This window comes from Capra hircus, chromosome 4 (genome assembly GCF_001704415.2).
Source record: "Capra hircus breed San Clemente chromosome 4, ASM170441v1, whole genome shotgun sequence".
NCBI lineage: Eukaryota > Metazoa > Chordata > Mammalia > Artiodactyla > Bovidae > Capra > Capra hircus.
Genome location: NC_030811.1, coordinates 108002735 through 108017861, shown reverse-complemented (window position 1 = coordinate 108017861; position 15127 = coordinate 108002735). Strand labels below are relative to the sequence as shown.

The following is a 15127-nucleotide window of genomic DNA, read 5'->3' as shown; positions in this document are numbered from 1 at the left end:
ACACACACACACACACACAACCTTTGCTCATTCTGTGACACAAAGTGTGAAGGATCCAGCCTGCCTAAAGGTATATTGTAGTCATTCCTTTACAGGTCTTGATTCTCCTCCAGAATGGGACAAAGTCCCCTGTTATTAAAAAAAAACACACACACAACAACAACCACATATTCCCCTTCCGTCTCCATCAGAATCCCTTGAAGTAGCCCAGGTTTTTAAATGTCAAAGTCAGGAAATGATTTGTCTTCAGTTCCTTCTGCTTTCTAGCTTGCAATACACACCTCATCTAAGACTAAGGAGCACAAGGACCAGGCTATTTCTCTATTTGTTTTAGAAATTGAGGGGGGAAATAAAGACAGAAAACCAAAATCAAAAGGGCATATATATATATATATATATATATATATAGATAGATAGATAGATAGATAGATAGATAGATAGATAGATGTATTAGTAACTTATCTTGGAGATCATTTATATCACAATAAGCTATAGTGTTGTCCTGTCACATACTGAAATAACTCACAGTCCTTGACCCTAGGAGGTTTACAATCTGATTGTGAGAGAAAGACACTGCTGGCTCTGAAATAAAGCATGTCTTAGGTGTCTCAAGTGAATGGGAGTTTCAGAGTGCTATGAGAGTTCAGGGGTAGAAGAGGGATTTCCAGCTGATTTCAGCAAGCAGCAATGAAGAAATCATTGGAGGTAATTTCATGAGCAAAGGTGAGAAAATGAAAGAATACATTCCTAGAACAGCATCTGGCTAGATGTGGTTTTTTTTTTTTTTTTCCTAGTAGTATTATCAGGGAGAGGGAAAGGCTAAGAGCCAGAACAAGCAGTTAAAGCAGTAAGGAGTAAATGAGATCAGCTCTGTGTGGGGGCACAAGAGAGGCCACAGGTCTCACATGAAACAGTGAGGGGAGAGGGGAAAATAAATGGCCCCTTCATTTTTGTTTTTTAAGATTTTTAAAGTCTTTATTGAATTTGTTACAACACTGCTTCTGCTTCCCGTTTTGATGTTTTGGCCTCAAGGCATGTGAGGTCTCAGCTCCCTGACCAAGGCTGGAATCCCTATCTCCTGCGTTGGAAGGCAAAGTCTTACCCACTGGACTGACAGGGAAGTTCAAGTTTCCTACATTTTGGACTGAATCTCTTTGAGAATGCAGGTACCAAGCTTAAGGGAAGTCTGGAAGAAGAGCCGATGGGTGGGGGAGTAAGAGAGGAAATGACAGAAAGGCAAAGTAGATTTCAAACAGGAAAACAGGCCTGCAGTTTGAAAGATCAGGGATCCAACTATGGACTTTCAATTAATTAAGAAAAAAAATCTCAATTGATTGGGAGGTTCTTGAGAATAAGGGCTGTCACATTTCTCTTAGTACTAGCAGATAAATTCTGAAGGCAGTGATACTGGAAGCTAGGAGTATCATCAAGGAGAGGGGAGAAGGAAAAAAAATAAGTAAGGCAACAGAAAAAGACAGAAGGAAATGAAATGTCACAGAGTGGGCAGGAGCAGAGTCCAGCGAGGGACCAACCAAAGAGTAGTCAACAACATATTTCAAATGATGGAGAGATGTCAGTAAGAGGACCGAGAAAAAGCCATAGATTTTGATGTTTGTTAGGATAACCCTTGGAGACGTGGAATCAGATAGCTCGGGTAAAACTGATGAGGCTGAAGCCTCAGTGGGAGGGTTTAAGGAGTAGCAGTGAATTAAATTAGCAGCTTCAGTCAGGGGGATGGTGACCAGGAAATTGTACTGTTATATACATACCAATTCCCTCAATAAGGTGGCAGTTCTGGGGCTCTACTGACTCCACTTCTCGATATGCATTCATTCTTTCTCTGTGGAAGATAAAAACACTGGGGATCAATGCACGGCATCCAAAATCAATGTCTAACCACAGTCTTTAACCATCTTCAAATTCATTAACTCTCTCATCATTTATGGATGATATCACAAATAAGTAGGCATCTCCTTTTATTTACATTTACTTATTTAATGTGGACACACTCTGGGTAATGTGCCTATATTTTTTTATTTAATAGTATATAAGTATTCTTAATTTAAATGCATAAAATACTATTATCTAATGTGATAAAGTATCATTTATTATAAATCTGCACTTTGATTCCCTTAATCCCTTGCAGTCCTTGTCCCCAACTGCCTTCCCCAAATTCAACAGGGTCTCCTAATAGCTAAACTCTGTAGCTTTTGCTTTATTATTTTTAAAATTTTATGTTCATTTACTTTGCAAGTTCATGAGTTCATTAAACTGCCCATAGTTTAAACAACTGGCCAAATTATTTTTGAATAATGTTTTTGATTCCACAGTGAAACATTCTTCTAAACACCAGGAATAATTTTACATTTTTATTAAATTGTATTCAGGAAGATTCTATACTTATCTTACAGTGAGTTTTTAAAAAATGCTCTTTAGATTGGCTTTATAATTATTATTTTTCATGATTTTCTCACTTGCATGCACTGGGAGCAAATGTAACAATAAACTCAAGCTGAACTAGAATGTATTATCAAAAGGCACCGTGCTCCTCAGCAGATTCTGCCAGTAGATGTGAACCTCTGAGAAGACCAGCTTCTCTTTAGAGAAATTAAAAACAACCCAAAGAGGACTGAAAGCAAGTAGAGGCTAACATCTATTCGGGAACACATGTCATCATCTAACAAACATTTCTTCTTACTAGCCCAGTATTCTCCTGAGATATTTCGGGAATGGCTATCACCACTAGACCTTCCACTTCGAAAGGTCAGGTCAGATACCAGACAATGCCAATCTCCCCTTGCAGGTTTCAGTTCATTTCCCTGCTGTCCTGCTAGCTCCTTTAATCTGGTAGCCCGGTACCCCTCGAGGTTGAACTTGCCTTGGACAACCTCTGAGTCAGCCAAAAACATCCAGCCTGTAGCCTGGCTCCCTCCCCCAAGACCAGCACTTCGAACAGAGTTAGTTTGTTCAAGGGTGGGTGGAACGCTGACCTGGGGAAGGGGGGGGAGTTGCATAACTTTCAGAAAATAAATCGGGGCATTTCTGCCTCACGATCTTAGGAAAGGCAAGAAATCAGCTCACTTTCCACATCAGAGCTTCTCAAGGGATAGTTTGTTAGGTGGAATTGAGAAGACGGGGTCCCCAAACAGCTCATTCTTACCCGCTAGGAAGGCGGCCCGGGGCAGCCCTTAACCTAACTTGGAAGAAGAGAAAAAACCCAGGACGCTCAAGATGCCAACTCACCTAAATGTCAAAAATCTCTCCCCGACTAGGGCCAGGCCGGCGCCCAGCAGGATAACTGCCACCAGCTTCCCCATGGTCTCCAGGGTCCAGGGGCGCCCAGTGCGCGCAGAGCTCTCGGGAGGGGCTGCGGGCCGCGCCGGTCCCGCCCCCAGTGGTGCCCGCCCCGCCCCTCCTGCGCCCGGCAGGTGCGCTGCCAAGGCCTGGGCTAAGGTCGCTGCGGCCCGCCCGCCCTTCGCTGCAGCGCTGCTCCGGGTTCAAGGCCACATTCACCTGCTTTCAAGGAAACCTTTACTCGCAGATTCCTTTATTCTTCAGGGCTCAAAATACAGAAACAGGACCCATAGCCCTGGGTTCCCTTGGCAGCTTTGGCGAGATCCCTCGGGTGGGTGGGACGATAGAGGAGGAGGTTTGCAGCCCAAAGCTGCGGAATTCTACCTCAGCTCCTCAAGTGGCCTGAAGGGGAAACTGGAGGTGCAGAGAGCGCGGGGAGCTGTAGTTCAGACCCAGAAACTTTGCAGTTTGTGGAAGGTAAGGTGTTCTATAAGACGCAGAATTGATCCCACACACAGGGTGGAGGCGCGGCGCGGGGAGGGGGAGGATTCTGTTTGTGGACTGGGCGGATTTGTGAATGTCAGCATCTGCCCCCAACATTTGAGATAAAAGTCAGGAGAAGTGAAGGGAAAGAAATAAATAGAATAGGTAACAAGATGAGCAGAACGGAGGAGAGAGGGGGAGAAGGGAAGCATAGCTTCTTTGGAAGGTTAGACTTTTCAAAAGACTCCTGGATCCTCCTTTCTTCTGGACCTTTAGATCCTGCCAGGCAACTAATCTGTACCCTCCCACACTCATGATAAAGATCAGGTTGGAAGAAGGGGAGCACGAGGTGGGAAAGACTTAAAGAGTTTGGGCAAAGCCAAGTAGCATCTTCAAGATCTGCTTTTATTTTCCAAAAGAAGAAAAAAAAAAAAAAGGACTATTTCTTTTGAGTTTAAGTAAACAGTGTTTGAGAGAACACAGAAGCGGAGATATTAAGTAAAGGAGGTTTCTGACTTATGGGATACATAAATACTGTCTGAATACATAATTATAGTGGAATAATAAAGCTTGCCATTTATGCAGCACCTACTGTGTACCTTGCATTGTCCTTAGAACTTTGCCTATGTTAACTTTTGATTATCGGTACTTCGCTGAGGTAGGTAACATCCCAGTTTTATAGGTGAGAAAGCCAAGGCACAGATTAACTGTGTAACTTGCCCTTGGCCACATAGATAGAGAGTGGCAGTGTGAGCCCTTCCTGTGCCCTTCCTCAGTTATGCTGATTTATATTAAAGCTGTGGAGGAGGAGGGCGGGACGCCGGAACATCTGGAATTGCATTGATAAGACAGTTACTTCTTCAGAAGATTAATTTGAAAAGAGTTCACACAGAGGAGGAATGCATATTTATATCTGCCTGCTGCTGCTACTGCTGCTAAGTCGCTTCAGTCGTGTCCAACTCTGTGTGACCCCATAGACAGCAGCCCACCAGGCTCCCCCATCCCTGGGATTCTCCAGGCAAGAACACTGGAGTGGGTTGCCATTTCCTTCTCCAATGCGTGAAAGTGAAAAGTGAAAGTGAAGTCACTCAGTTGTGTCTGACTCTTAGCGACCCCAGGGACTGCAGCCCACCAGGCTCCTCCGTCCATGGGATTTTCCAGGCAAGAGTACTGGAGTGGGGTGCCATTGCCTTCTCCAATATCTCCCTGTATTTCTATAAAAATATTGGAAAGATACACAAGAAACTAACAAACTGGTTTCCCCTAAGTGGGGCAGATGGGATGGCAAGGAGACTTTTCAACCTTCTTAAAAAATATTTTATTTATTATTTGTGGTTGTGCCGGGTCTTCATTGCTACGTGAGCTTTTCTCTGGTTGCAATGGGCAAGGGCTACTGTCTGTCTGGTTGTGGTGTGCAGGCTTCTCAATGCAGGGGCTTCTTTTGTCGCAGAGCACAAGTGCTAGGGACTCAGGCTTCATTAGTTGTGATGCATGGGCTCAGTAGATTTGGTTCCCAGGCTCGGGAGCACAGTGCTTAACTGCTCCAGGGCACGTGGGACCTTCCCAGAGCAGGGATCAAGCCTGTTTCTCCTGCCTTGGCAGCCAGACTCTTAACCACTGAACCACTAGGGAAGCCCTCAACATACCTTTTAATATAACTTTGATTTTTAATAAAGAGACTCCTGTGAAAACAGTGATCCATATTTCAGAAGAAAATACATAAATACACACACCACACACACACACACACCACACACACACACCACACACACACACACACACCACACACACACACACACATATGGTGTGGAGATTCTGCTGCTGCTGTTGCTTCACATTTCTTCACTTAGTCAGCACCCTGCATGTTTGTTTTGAAGAAAGACAAACCCCATGGATCGCTATGTGGTGATGACTCTCCAGACAGGTTCATGGCCACTGAGTTTGAATTGTTCTCTGGAATGGTGTGTGTGAGTCCATGGGAGACTGGGAAGGAAGGGAAGGAGTGTTGCTTGGCGTTCACACTCAGCACTGTTTGGTGAGCACTGACAACTACTTGCCCAGCACTGAAGACTTGGTGTGAACAAGATGCCCTTGCCTTCAAGGGGCTTACATCCTAGAGGGGAAATATATTTCAGGGAAGGAAGGGAGGGAGGATAGAAAAAAAGGAAAGAAGCAGGAGGGAAGGTGAAGCCAAAAACCAGAAAAAGACAAAGTAAAGAAGTAAGTTGTTTCATGTTCTTTTATGAAATAATCAGTCATGTATAGCCATGAGAGGCGACAGAGAGGCTCAGGAAATAATAGTTTTTTATACTCACAAAACTTTAGAGACAGAAGGACAGGCATGGTACAGGGCCACGTGGGAAAGACACCTGGGTGACTGGGAGGCAGAAAACAGGACAGGAGGGTTGAAGCCGCTCCCTTTATTGGGGTTTTGACAGTAAAGCCAAGGCAGGGCATGGTGCAGGCTCTGTCGCTTTAGTCGTGTCCGGCTCTTTGCGACACTGTGGACGGTAGCCTGCCAGGCTCCTCTGTCCATGGGATTCTCCAGGCAAGAATACTGGAGTAGGTTGCCAGTGTGCAGGGCAGGGTGAACTACTTAGGATTGGCTAGTTTGAATAATTTTGGCAGGTTTGAGGCTATAAGGTAGTTGCTAGTTTCCTGGCACCTGGTTCTGGGATGACTACGGCAGAGGAATATTGTCTGTTGGTGTGTAAGGGCCAGATAGAGGGGATATGGCTCTGGACCAGTTAGTTTGTGAATCAGAGACATGCTTCTGGTGGAGCCCCTTGCTGTCTCCCAGAATTGAAAAAGCCTCTCTGAAAAGGTGGCATTAAAACTGAGACCTGAAGTAAGAGAAGAAACTAGGTTTGTAAAGAATGGGAGGAGGGGAATTTCAGTTGAGGGAAAGATCTTGGTGTTTGCCAGGACCTGCAGTTACAGTGTGGCCCAAGCCATTGCTGGATGAAGTTGGAGAGGGAAGCAGAACCCAGATCACACAGCATCTTGCAGGTCTTGGTGGAGAGATCGGTAACACAGAAAGGTCTTGCAGGAGATGATGTGACCTGAGTACTTTGCCACTGAGTAGGAAATAGATTGGAGAGGGGAAAAACTGGTAGGCAGAAGTCCACCTGCAAAACTGTTTTGGGTAAGAGGTAATGACAGGGGTTGCAGCAGAGATAGGAGAACAGATCTGAAAGGATGTCACTTGGAGATAGAGTCGGGTAGACTTTCTGATAGTTAAGGACAAACATGGTATGAAAGATGCCTGCAAGGTCTGAGCTGGCGATGTTAATTTTGGAGTAATCAGTATACAGGGAGTATATAAACCCGTTGGAATGGATGGGAGAGAGGAAAGAGCACCCAATTTGGCCCTAAAAAGAGCCATTACATTTCTATTAATATTTGGATGAGGTGTGCAGACCAGCAAAGGAGGGGAAAACAGGAGATAATGAGAGTAGTGTTGAGAAAGCCAAGGTGGAAGAGTGTTTCGAGAAGGAAAGAAGAGAGCGTGCCAAATGCTGCTTAGAAGTCAGGTAAGATCAGAGCAGAGATAGAGGTAGTTGGATTTGGCAACACAAAGATCTCTGATGACCTTGACATGAACAGAGACCAGACTGTAGTTGGTTGAAAAGTGAATGGCTAATGAGAAAGAAGAGACAGTGTGGATCTCAAAGACTTTACTTATGATGGGTGTATTAGTTATGTATTATGACGCACTCCAGTGTTCTTGCCTGGAGAATCCCAGGGACAGGGGAGCCTGGTGGGCTGCCGTCTATGGGGTCACACAGAGTCGGACACGACTGAAGCGACTTAGCAGCAGCATGATGTACTAAACTATCCCCAAACAAGGTGGCTTAAAATTCATGATCTGGGCATTGCTGTTGGTCAGAAAGTGGAAGCAGCTTAGTGAAGTGCTTCTGGTTCACGGTCAGTCATGAGGTTGCAGTAATCTGAAGGCATTTCAGTTGCACGTCTGTCATCAGGAGACCTAAGCTCCTTGCCATGTGGACCTTCCCAAGGGCTGCCTGAGAAATGTCTTCAGGATAAGGCAGCCAACTTTCCCCAGTTAGTGGCCTGAATGAGGGAGCAAGGAGGAAACCTTGACCCCTTTTATGACCGAGTCTCAAAAGTCACAGGTTGTCACTTCTGCCTTATTCTGTTTGTTAGACATCAGTTGCTAAATCCAACCCACTCTTAACACATTATTGACAGGGGCATTTTTGCAGAAACTAACACCTGTGGCTGGCGATTTGTTATGTAAGTGAATATCAAAACATCTTCTGGTCAATATTGTGCATAACTAAGGATGTATGAATATGTCTGTGGTCAATAAGTTGTTAAGGAGCAGTGCATTAAGCTTGCCTTTGGGGGAAGTGTTAGGTAAAAGACCAGGACACCAAAAAAGTGTCTAACAGGCTCTTTAATGGCGAAGTGCTCCCAGGCGGGGTTCCCCTGACCGAGATAGGCAGGTGGAGGAAGTCCGCGCCCGGACCATGTTGGGGATGGCTTTTATACGTTCGTTGCGAGGGATGGTCAGGCTAGATGGACGGGGGTTCAGATAGGTTCAGCCGAGGCGTCCTGGGCTGACAGGTCCTTTTATGTGGCTGGGGTGGGGCGGCTTTAGCTGGCGAAGTGTGCTGTCATTGGTCCCCAGGATCTGGGAGGCTCCTTCCGTTAGGGACTTCCCCCACCAGCGGGAGGGAGAGGAGGGGCGGCCCATCATGGCCCTGGTCCGGCCTTACAGGAAGAATGTCAAATCTTTGGACATATTCTAAGCCATCAGTGGAATCCAGAGAAATGATGTGATGGTTAAAAATGTGAGATCAAGGGAGTGTTGTTTTTCAAATGGGAGATGCAGTTAGAAGATCTTTGTACTAATGAAAATGAATCAGTAGGGAAAGAGTTTGATGACACAGAAGACAGAAGAGATAATGGAAAAAGTGAAGTCCTAAGCACAATTGGAGGACTCCTTCTCCAATTTAACAGTAGAAGTAGGAGGAGGTGGATGCAGCTACAGAGAGAGGTGTAACTTTGGGAGGGGAAGTGTGAGGGGGCTTATATCTGGTTTTTTCCATTTTCTCAATGAATTATAAGACAAGACCTACAGACCAAAGTGTGAATAGATAAAGGATTGTGGGACGTTTGAGGAAAAGGAGAAGCTACAAAATTACTAACTCAAGAAAGAGAAAAAAGTTAATCTACTAAAGAAATTGAGGAATGCTTGACATTTTGAGAACCACATCTGAGCTTTGACATTCATTCGAGAGAAACCATTCAGCTATTTTGTGATTTTCCCAGGTCACAGATAGCTGCTCAGGTGCATGTGTGAAGTACAGAAACGGTTTGAGTTTTGCTTCCTAAGACAACTGGAGGAGAGACGTGTAAAGGGGTTGAGAGTATACTCAAGGAAGTGATTACAGGATGGAAGCTGGATTGGATAAGCAGAGATATTATGCATAAGAGGGAACAGTTGGAAGGGGAGAACACTCTGGGGCTAGGGTTATCAGTCAGTTTGACATTGCTGCTACTGCTAAGTCGCTTCAGTCGTGTCCAACTCTGTGTGACCCCATAGACGGGAGCCCACCAAGGTCCCCCCATCCCTGGGATTCTCCAGGCAAGAACACTGGAGTGGGTTGCCATTGCCTTCTCCAATAGTTTGACGTTGGAACAATTCAAAAATTTTAGAACCATGGCAGTACCTGAACAGATGACTTAGAAATGAAGGGGGTGGTGTTTGCAGAGTCTGAGACTTGAAATAAAGGTTTTACAGGTAAGGAAGTTTGTGATACAGAATATGGCTGTAGGAGCAGACGGCTGAGGCAGTGGGAGAAACGGGTATTGGGAGTGAAAATTTGAGGCATACAGAAGCTGGGTGTTGGAGGATTTATCGATGTAGACTTTAAAATCACTGGGAAGGAAAATGGAATAGAGGCGTTCTACTTTATTAGATGATTGCACTAATTTCCTTCAAAATGAATATTAATCCGAGTTTGGATAGAAATTAAGGTAGAAATCTGTGAAAAGGTAAGAAATATCTCTCTAGGAACTGATAGAAAATAATTTCCAGAAAAACGAGAAAGAATGTACAAGAGGAAAAAAGGGAGTTCAATGACAGATAATTTTTAAAAAAAAATATTGTCCATAGATATTAATAATAGGAATAATGAAAGAAAAATCACCATTTTGCAACTCCAATGTAATAATAATTGGACAAGAACACCACTGGATGCCAAATAGATGAAAGGTTTTAGGGAACAGAATATTCACTTGGATTTATAAAAAGAAAGAAAAAATTAACCCTGTTGAGCAGGTAATCACCACCTTAATCAGTTACTCAGATTTACCATCACAAAGAGTGAAAAAAACCAATGTTTATATTCTGCAATGCAGTGTGGAGTACAGGTCACTTATTAGTATTCTTGTCAAAATTGTTTAACCTAAATCTGGTCAAGCCTAGGGTAACTTCTAATTCACAGGAAATATGAGTGCTGCTGAATTGAGCTCAGGACTCCAGGAAGAAATGATCAAGTAAATTCAGAATGTAGATCATTCCAGAAGATATCTTGCTTGCAGGGAAAAATGTGTCATTAAGAATAAAAACAAAAAATAGGAAGACTGTTTCACATTAAAAAGGATTCAAGAGACATAAGTAAATGTGAATTGTGATCCTCAATTGAATTTTGGATTAGGGAGCACGGGGGATGCAAGGGTTAGCAATTATTAAAGGCATTTGGAGACCACTGAGAAAATTGGAATTTGTACCAGATATTAGATGGCATCACTATTAATGAGAGGTATTATTACAGCAAAGTGTTGTAATAACATTGTGGTTATGTGGAAGGACACCCTCATATTTAGAAGATGCAAGCTGCAGTATGCAGAGATAAAGTTCTATGATATCTCCAACTTGCTTTCAAATGGTGCAGAAAAATAAAAGCATCTTTACTTGGAAAAGTAAAGCAAAAATGGAAAAATGAGAACTGGTGATTGGTGAATATAGGTGAAGGGTATAAGGAAGTCACTGAACTACTCTTTCAATTTTCCTCTAGGTTTAAACATTTCAAAAGTGGTGGAGATGGGGAAATTGGGTTTCTCCAAATTATTGTTTAATACTTTGTCTATGCTTAGTTCCTTTTTTTGAAATGTAATTCAAGTCTATAGTTTTTTTTTAATCAATTTAATTGGAGGCTAATTACTTTACAATATTGTGGTGGGTTTTGCCATACATCGACATGAATCAGCCATGCGTGCACATGTGTCTCCCCATCCTGAACCCCTCCCTCCTACCTCCCTCCCCACCCCATCCCTCTGGGCTGTCCCAGAGCACCGGCTTTGAGTGCCCTGCTTCATGCATCAAGCTTGCCCTGGTCATCTACTTTACATACGGTTATATATGTTTCAGTGCTATTCTCTCAAATCATCCCACTGTCTCCTCCCAGAATCCAAAAGTCTTTCTTTACATCTATGTCTTTTTTGCCATCTTGCATATAAGACCGTCGTTACTGTCTTTCTAAATTCCATATATATGCATTAATGTACTGTATTGGTGTTTTTCTTTCTGACTTACTTCATTCTGTATAATAGGCTCCAGTTTCCATCTCATTAGAACTGACTCAATGGCATTCTTTTTTATAGCTGAGTAATATTCCATTGTGTATATGTACCACAACTTCCTTATCCATTCATCTGCCGATGGACATGTAGGTTGCTTCCATGTCCTGGCTATTGTAAACAGTGCTGCAATAAACATTGGGGTACATGTGTCTCTTTCAGTTCTGATTTCCTCAGTGTGTAGGCATAGCAGTGGGATTGCTGGTTGTATGGCCATTAAAAAAAAAAAATTATTTATTTATTTTGGCTGTGCAGGAGCAGCAGCTGTGATGGCACAGGAGCAGCCAAGAGGAGCTACCCTGCGTCCAAGTAAGGCTCTGCAGCTGCACTTTGCTGGAACAGCTGTGAAGAGATACCCCATGTCCAAGGTAAGAGAAACCCAAGTATGACGGTAGGCACTGGAGAGAGGGCATCAGGGGGCAGACAGACTGAAACCACAATCACAGACAACTAGCCAATCTGATCACAGGGACCACAGCCTTGTCTAACTCAGTGAAACTAAGCCATGCCTGTGGGGCCACTCAAGATGGGCGGGTCATGGTGGAGAGGTCTGACAGAATGTGGTCCACTGGAGAAGGGAATGGCAAACCACTTCAGTATTCTTGGCTTGAGAACCCCATGACCAGTATGAAAAGGCAAAAGATAGGATACTGAACGATGAACTCCCCAGGTCGGTAGGTGCCCAATATGCTACTGGAGATCAGTGGAGAAATAGCTCCAGAAAGAATGAAGGGATGGAGCCAAAGCAAAAACAACAGCCAGTTGTGGATGGGACTGGTGATAGAAGCAAGGTCCGATGTCGTAAAGAGCAATATTGCATAGGAACCTGGAATGTCAGGTCCATGAATCAAGGCAAATTGGAAGTGGTCAAACAGAAGATGGCAAGAGTGAACGTCAACATTCTAGGAATCAGTGAACTAAGACAGACTGGAATGGATGAATTTAACTTAGATAACCATTATATCTATTACTGCGGGCAGGAATCCCTTAGAAGAAATGGGTAGCCATCATAGTCAACAAAAGAGTCTGAAATGCAGTGCTTGGATGCAATCTCAAAAATGACAGAATGATCTCTGTTTGTTTCCAAGGCAAACCCTTCAATATCATGGTAATCCAAGTCTATGCCCTGACCAGTAATACTGAAGAAGCTGAAGTTGAACGGTTCTATGAAGACCTATAAGACTTTCTAGAACTAACACCCCCAAAAGATGTCCTTTTCATTATAGGGGACGGGAATGCAAAAGTAGGAAGTCAAGAAACACCTGGAGTAACAGGCAAATTTGGCCTGGGAGTACAGATTGAAGCAGGGAAAAGGCTAATAGAGTTCTGCCAAGAGAATGCACTGGTCATAGCAAACACCCTCTTTCAAAAAAAACAAGAGAAGACTCTACACATGGACATCACCAGATGGTCAACACCGAAATCAGATTGATTCTATTCTTTGCAGCCAAAGATGGAGAAGCTCTATACAGTCAGCAAAAACAAGACTGGGAGCTGACTGTGGCTCAGATCATGAACTCCTTATTGCCAAATTCAAACATAAGTTGAAGAAAGTGGGGAAAAAACTAGACCATTCAGGTATGACCTAAATCAAATCCCTTATGATTATACACTGGAAGTGAGAAATAGACTTAAGGGACTAGATCTGATAGATAGAATGCCTGATGAACTATGGAATGACGTTCGTGACATTGTACAAGAGACAGGAATTAAGACCATCCTCAAGAAAAATAGTTGTCTGAGGAGGCCTTATAGCTGAGAAAAGAAAAGAAGCTAAAGGCAGGGGAGAAAAGGAAAGATATACCCATTTGAATGCAGAGTTCCAAAGAATAGCAAGGAGAGATCAGAAAGCCTTCCTCAGTGATCAATGCAAAAAAAAACAGAGGAAAACAATAGAATGGGAAAGACTCGAGATGTCTTCAAGAAAATTAGAGATACCAAGGCAACATTTCATGCAAAGATGGGCTCGATAAAGGACAGAAATGGTATGGAAGCAGAAGATATTAGAAGAGGTGGCAAGAATACACAGAAGAACTGTACAATAATCTCTTCACGACCCAGATAATCACGATGGTATGACCACTCACACTCATCTAGAGCCAGACATCCTGGAATGTGAAGTCAAGTGGGCCTTAGGAAGCATCACTACGAACAAAGCTAGTGGAGGTGATGGAATTCCAGTTGAGCTACTTCAAATCCTGGAAGATGATGCTGTGAAAGTGCTGCACTCAATATGTGAGCAAATTTGGAAAACTCAGCAGTGGCCACAGGACTGGAAAAGGTCAGTTTTCATTTCTATCCCAAAGAAAGGCAATACCAAAAATGCTCAAACTACCACACAATTGCACTCGTCTCACATGCTAGCAAAGTAATGCTCAAAATTCTCCAAGCCAGTCTTCGGCAATATGTGAACCATGAACTTACAGATGTTCAAGCTGGTTTTAGGAAAGACAGAGGAACCAGAAATCAAATTGCCAACATCCGCTGGATCATCAAAAAAGCAAGAGAGTTCCTTCCAGAAAAACATCTATTTCTGCTTTATTGACTATGCCAAATCCTTTGACTGTGTGGATCACAATAAACTGTGGAAAATTCTGAAGGTGATGGGAATACCAGACCACTTGACCTGCCTCTTGAGAAACCTGTATGCAGGTCAGGAAGCAACATTTAGAACTGGACTTGGAACAACAGACTGGTTCCAAATAGGAAAAGGAGTACATCAAGGCTGTATATTGTCACCCTGCTTATTTAACTTATATGCAGAGTACATCATGAGAAACGCTGGGCTGGATGAAGCACAAGCTGGAATAAAGATTGCTGGGAGAAATATCAATAACCTCAGATACGCAGATAATACCACCCTTATGGCAGAAAGTGAAGAAGAATTAAAGAGCCTCCTGATGAAAGTGAAAGAGGAGAGTGAAAAAGTTGGCTTAAAGCTCAACATTCAGAAAACGAAGATCATGGCATCCAGTCCCATCACTTCATGGCAAATAGATGGGGAAACAGTGGAAACTGGCTGACTTTACTTTTGGGGGCTCCAAAATCACTGCAGATGGTGACTGCAGCCATGAAATTAAAAGATGCTTACTCCTTGGAAGGAAAGTAATGACCAACATAGACAGCATATTAAAAAGCAGAGACATTTCTCTGTCAACAAAGGTCCATCTAGTCAAGGCTATGGTTTTTCCAGTGGTCATGTATGGATGTGAGAGTTGGACTATAAAGAAAGCTGAGCCCTGAAGAATTGACGCTTTAGAACTGTGGTGTTGGAGAAGACTCTTGAGAATCCCTTGGACTGCAAGGAGATCCAGCCAGTCCATCCTAAAGGAGATCAGTCCTGGGTGTTCATTGGAAGGACTGATGTTGAAGCTGAGACTCCAATACTTTGGCCACCTGATGCGAAGAGTTGACTCATTGGAAAAGACCTTGATGCTGCGAAAGACTGAGGGGAGGAGGAGAAGGGGACGACAGAGGATGAGATGGTTGGATGGCATCACGACTCAATGGACCTGGGTTTGGGTGAACTCCGGGAGTTGGTGATGGACAGGGAGGCCTGGCGTGCTGCCATTCATGAGGTCTCAGAGTCAGACACGACTGAGCAGCTGAACTGAATTGAACTTAGCTGTGCTGGGTCTTCTTTGCTGTACACCGGTTTTCTCTAGATGTGGAATGCAGGGGCTTCTCTCCATTGCAGGGCACTGGCTTCTCACTGTGGTGGCTTCTCTTGTAGCAGAGC

At 43.6% G+C, this 15127-nt stretch overlaps 1 protein-coding gene across 1 annotated transcript in view; it reads right to left on the bottom strand.

Moving 5' to 3' along the window:
* PON3 (paraoxonase 3) overlaps positions 1 to 3382 on the bottom strand; it is a 35114-nt gene extending 31732 nt beyond the window's left edge. The window contains exons 1-2 of the mRNA XM_005678947.3: positions 3244 to 3382; positions 1770 to 1840 (exon numbers count right to left, since the gene is read on the bottom strand). Of these exons, the coding sequence (XP_005679004.2) occupies positions 1770 to 1840; positions 3244 to 3317 (145 nt within the window). The 5' untranslated portion in view covers positions 3318 to 3382. The remainder of the gene's footprint in view (positions 1 to 1769; positions 1841 to 3243) is intronic.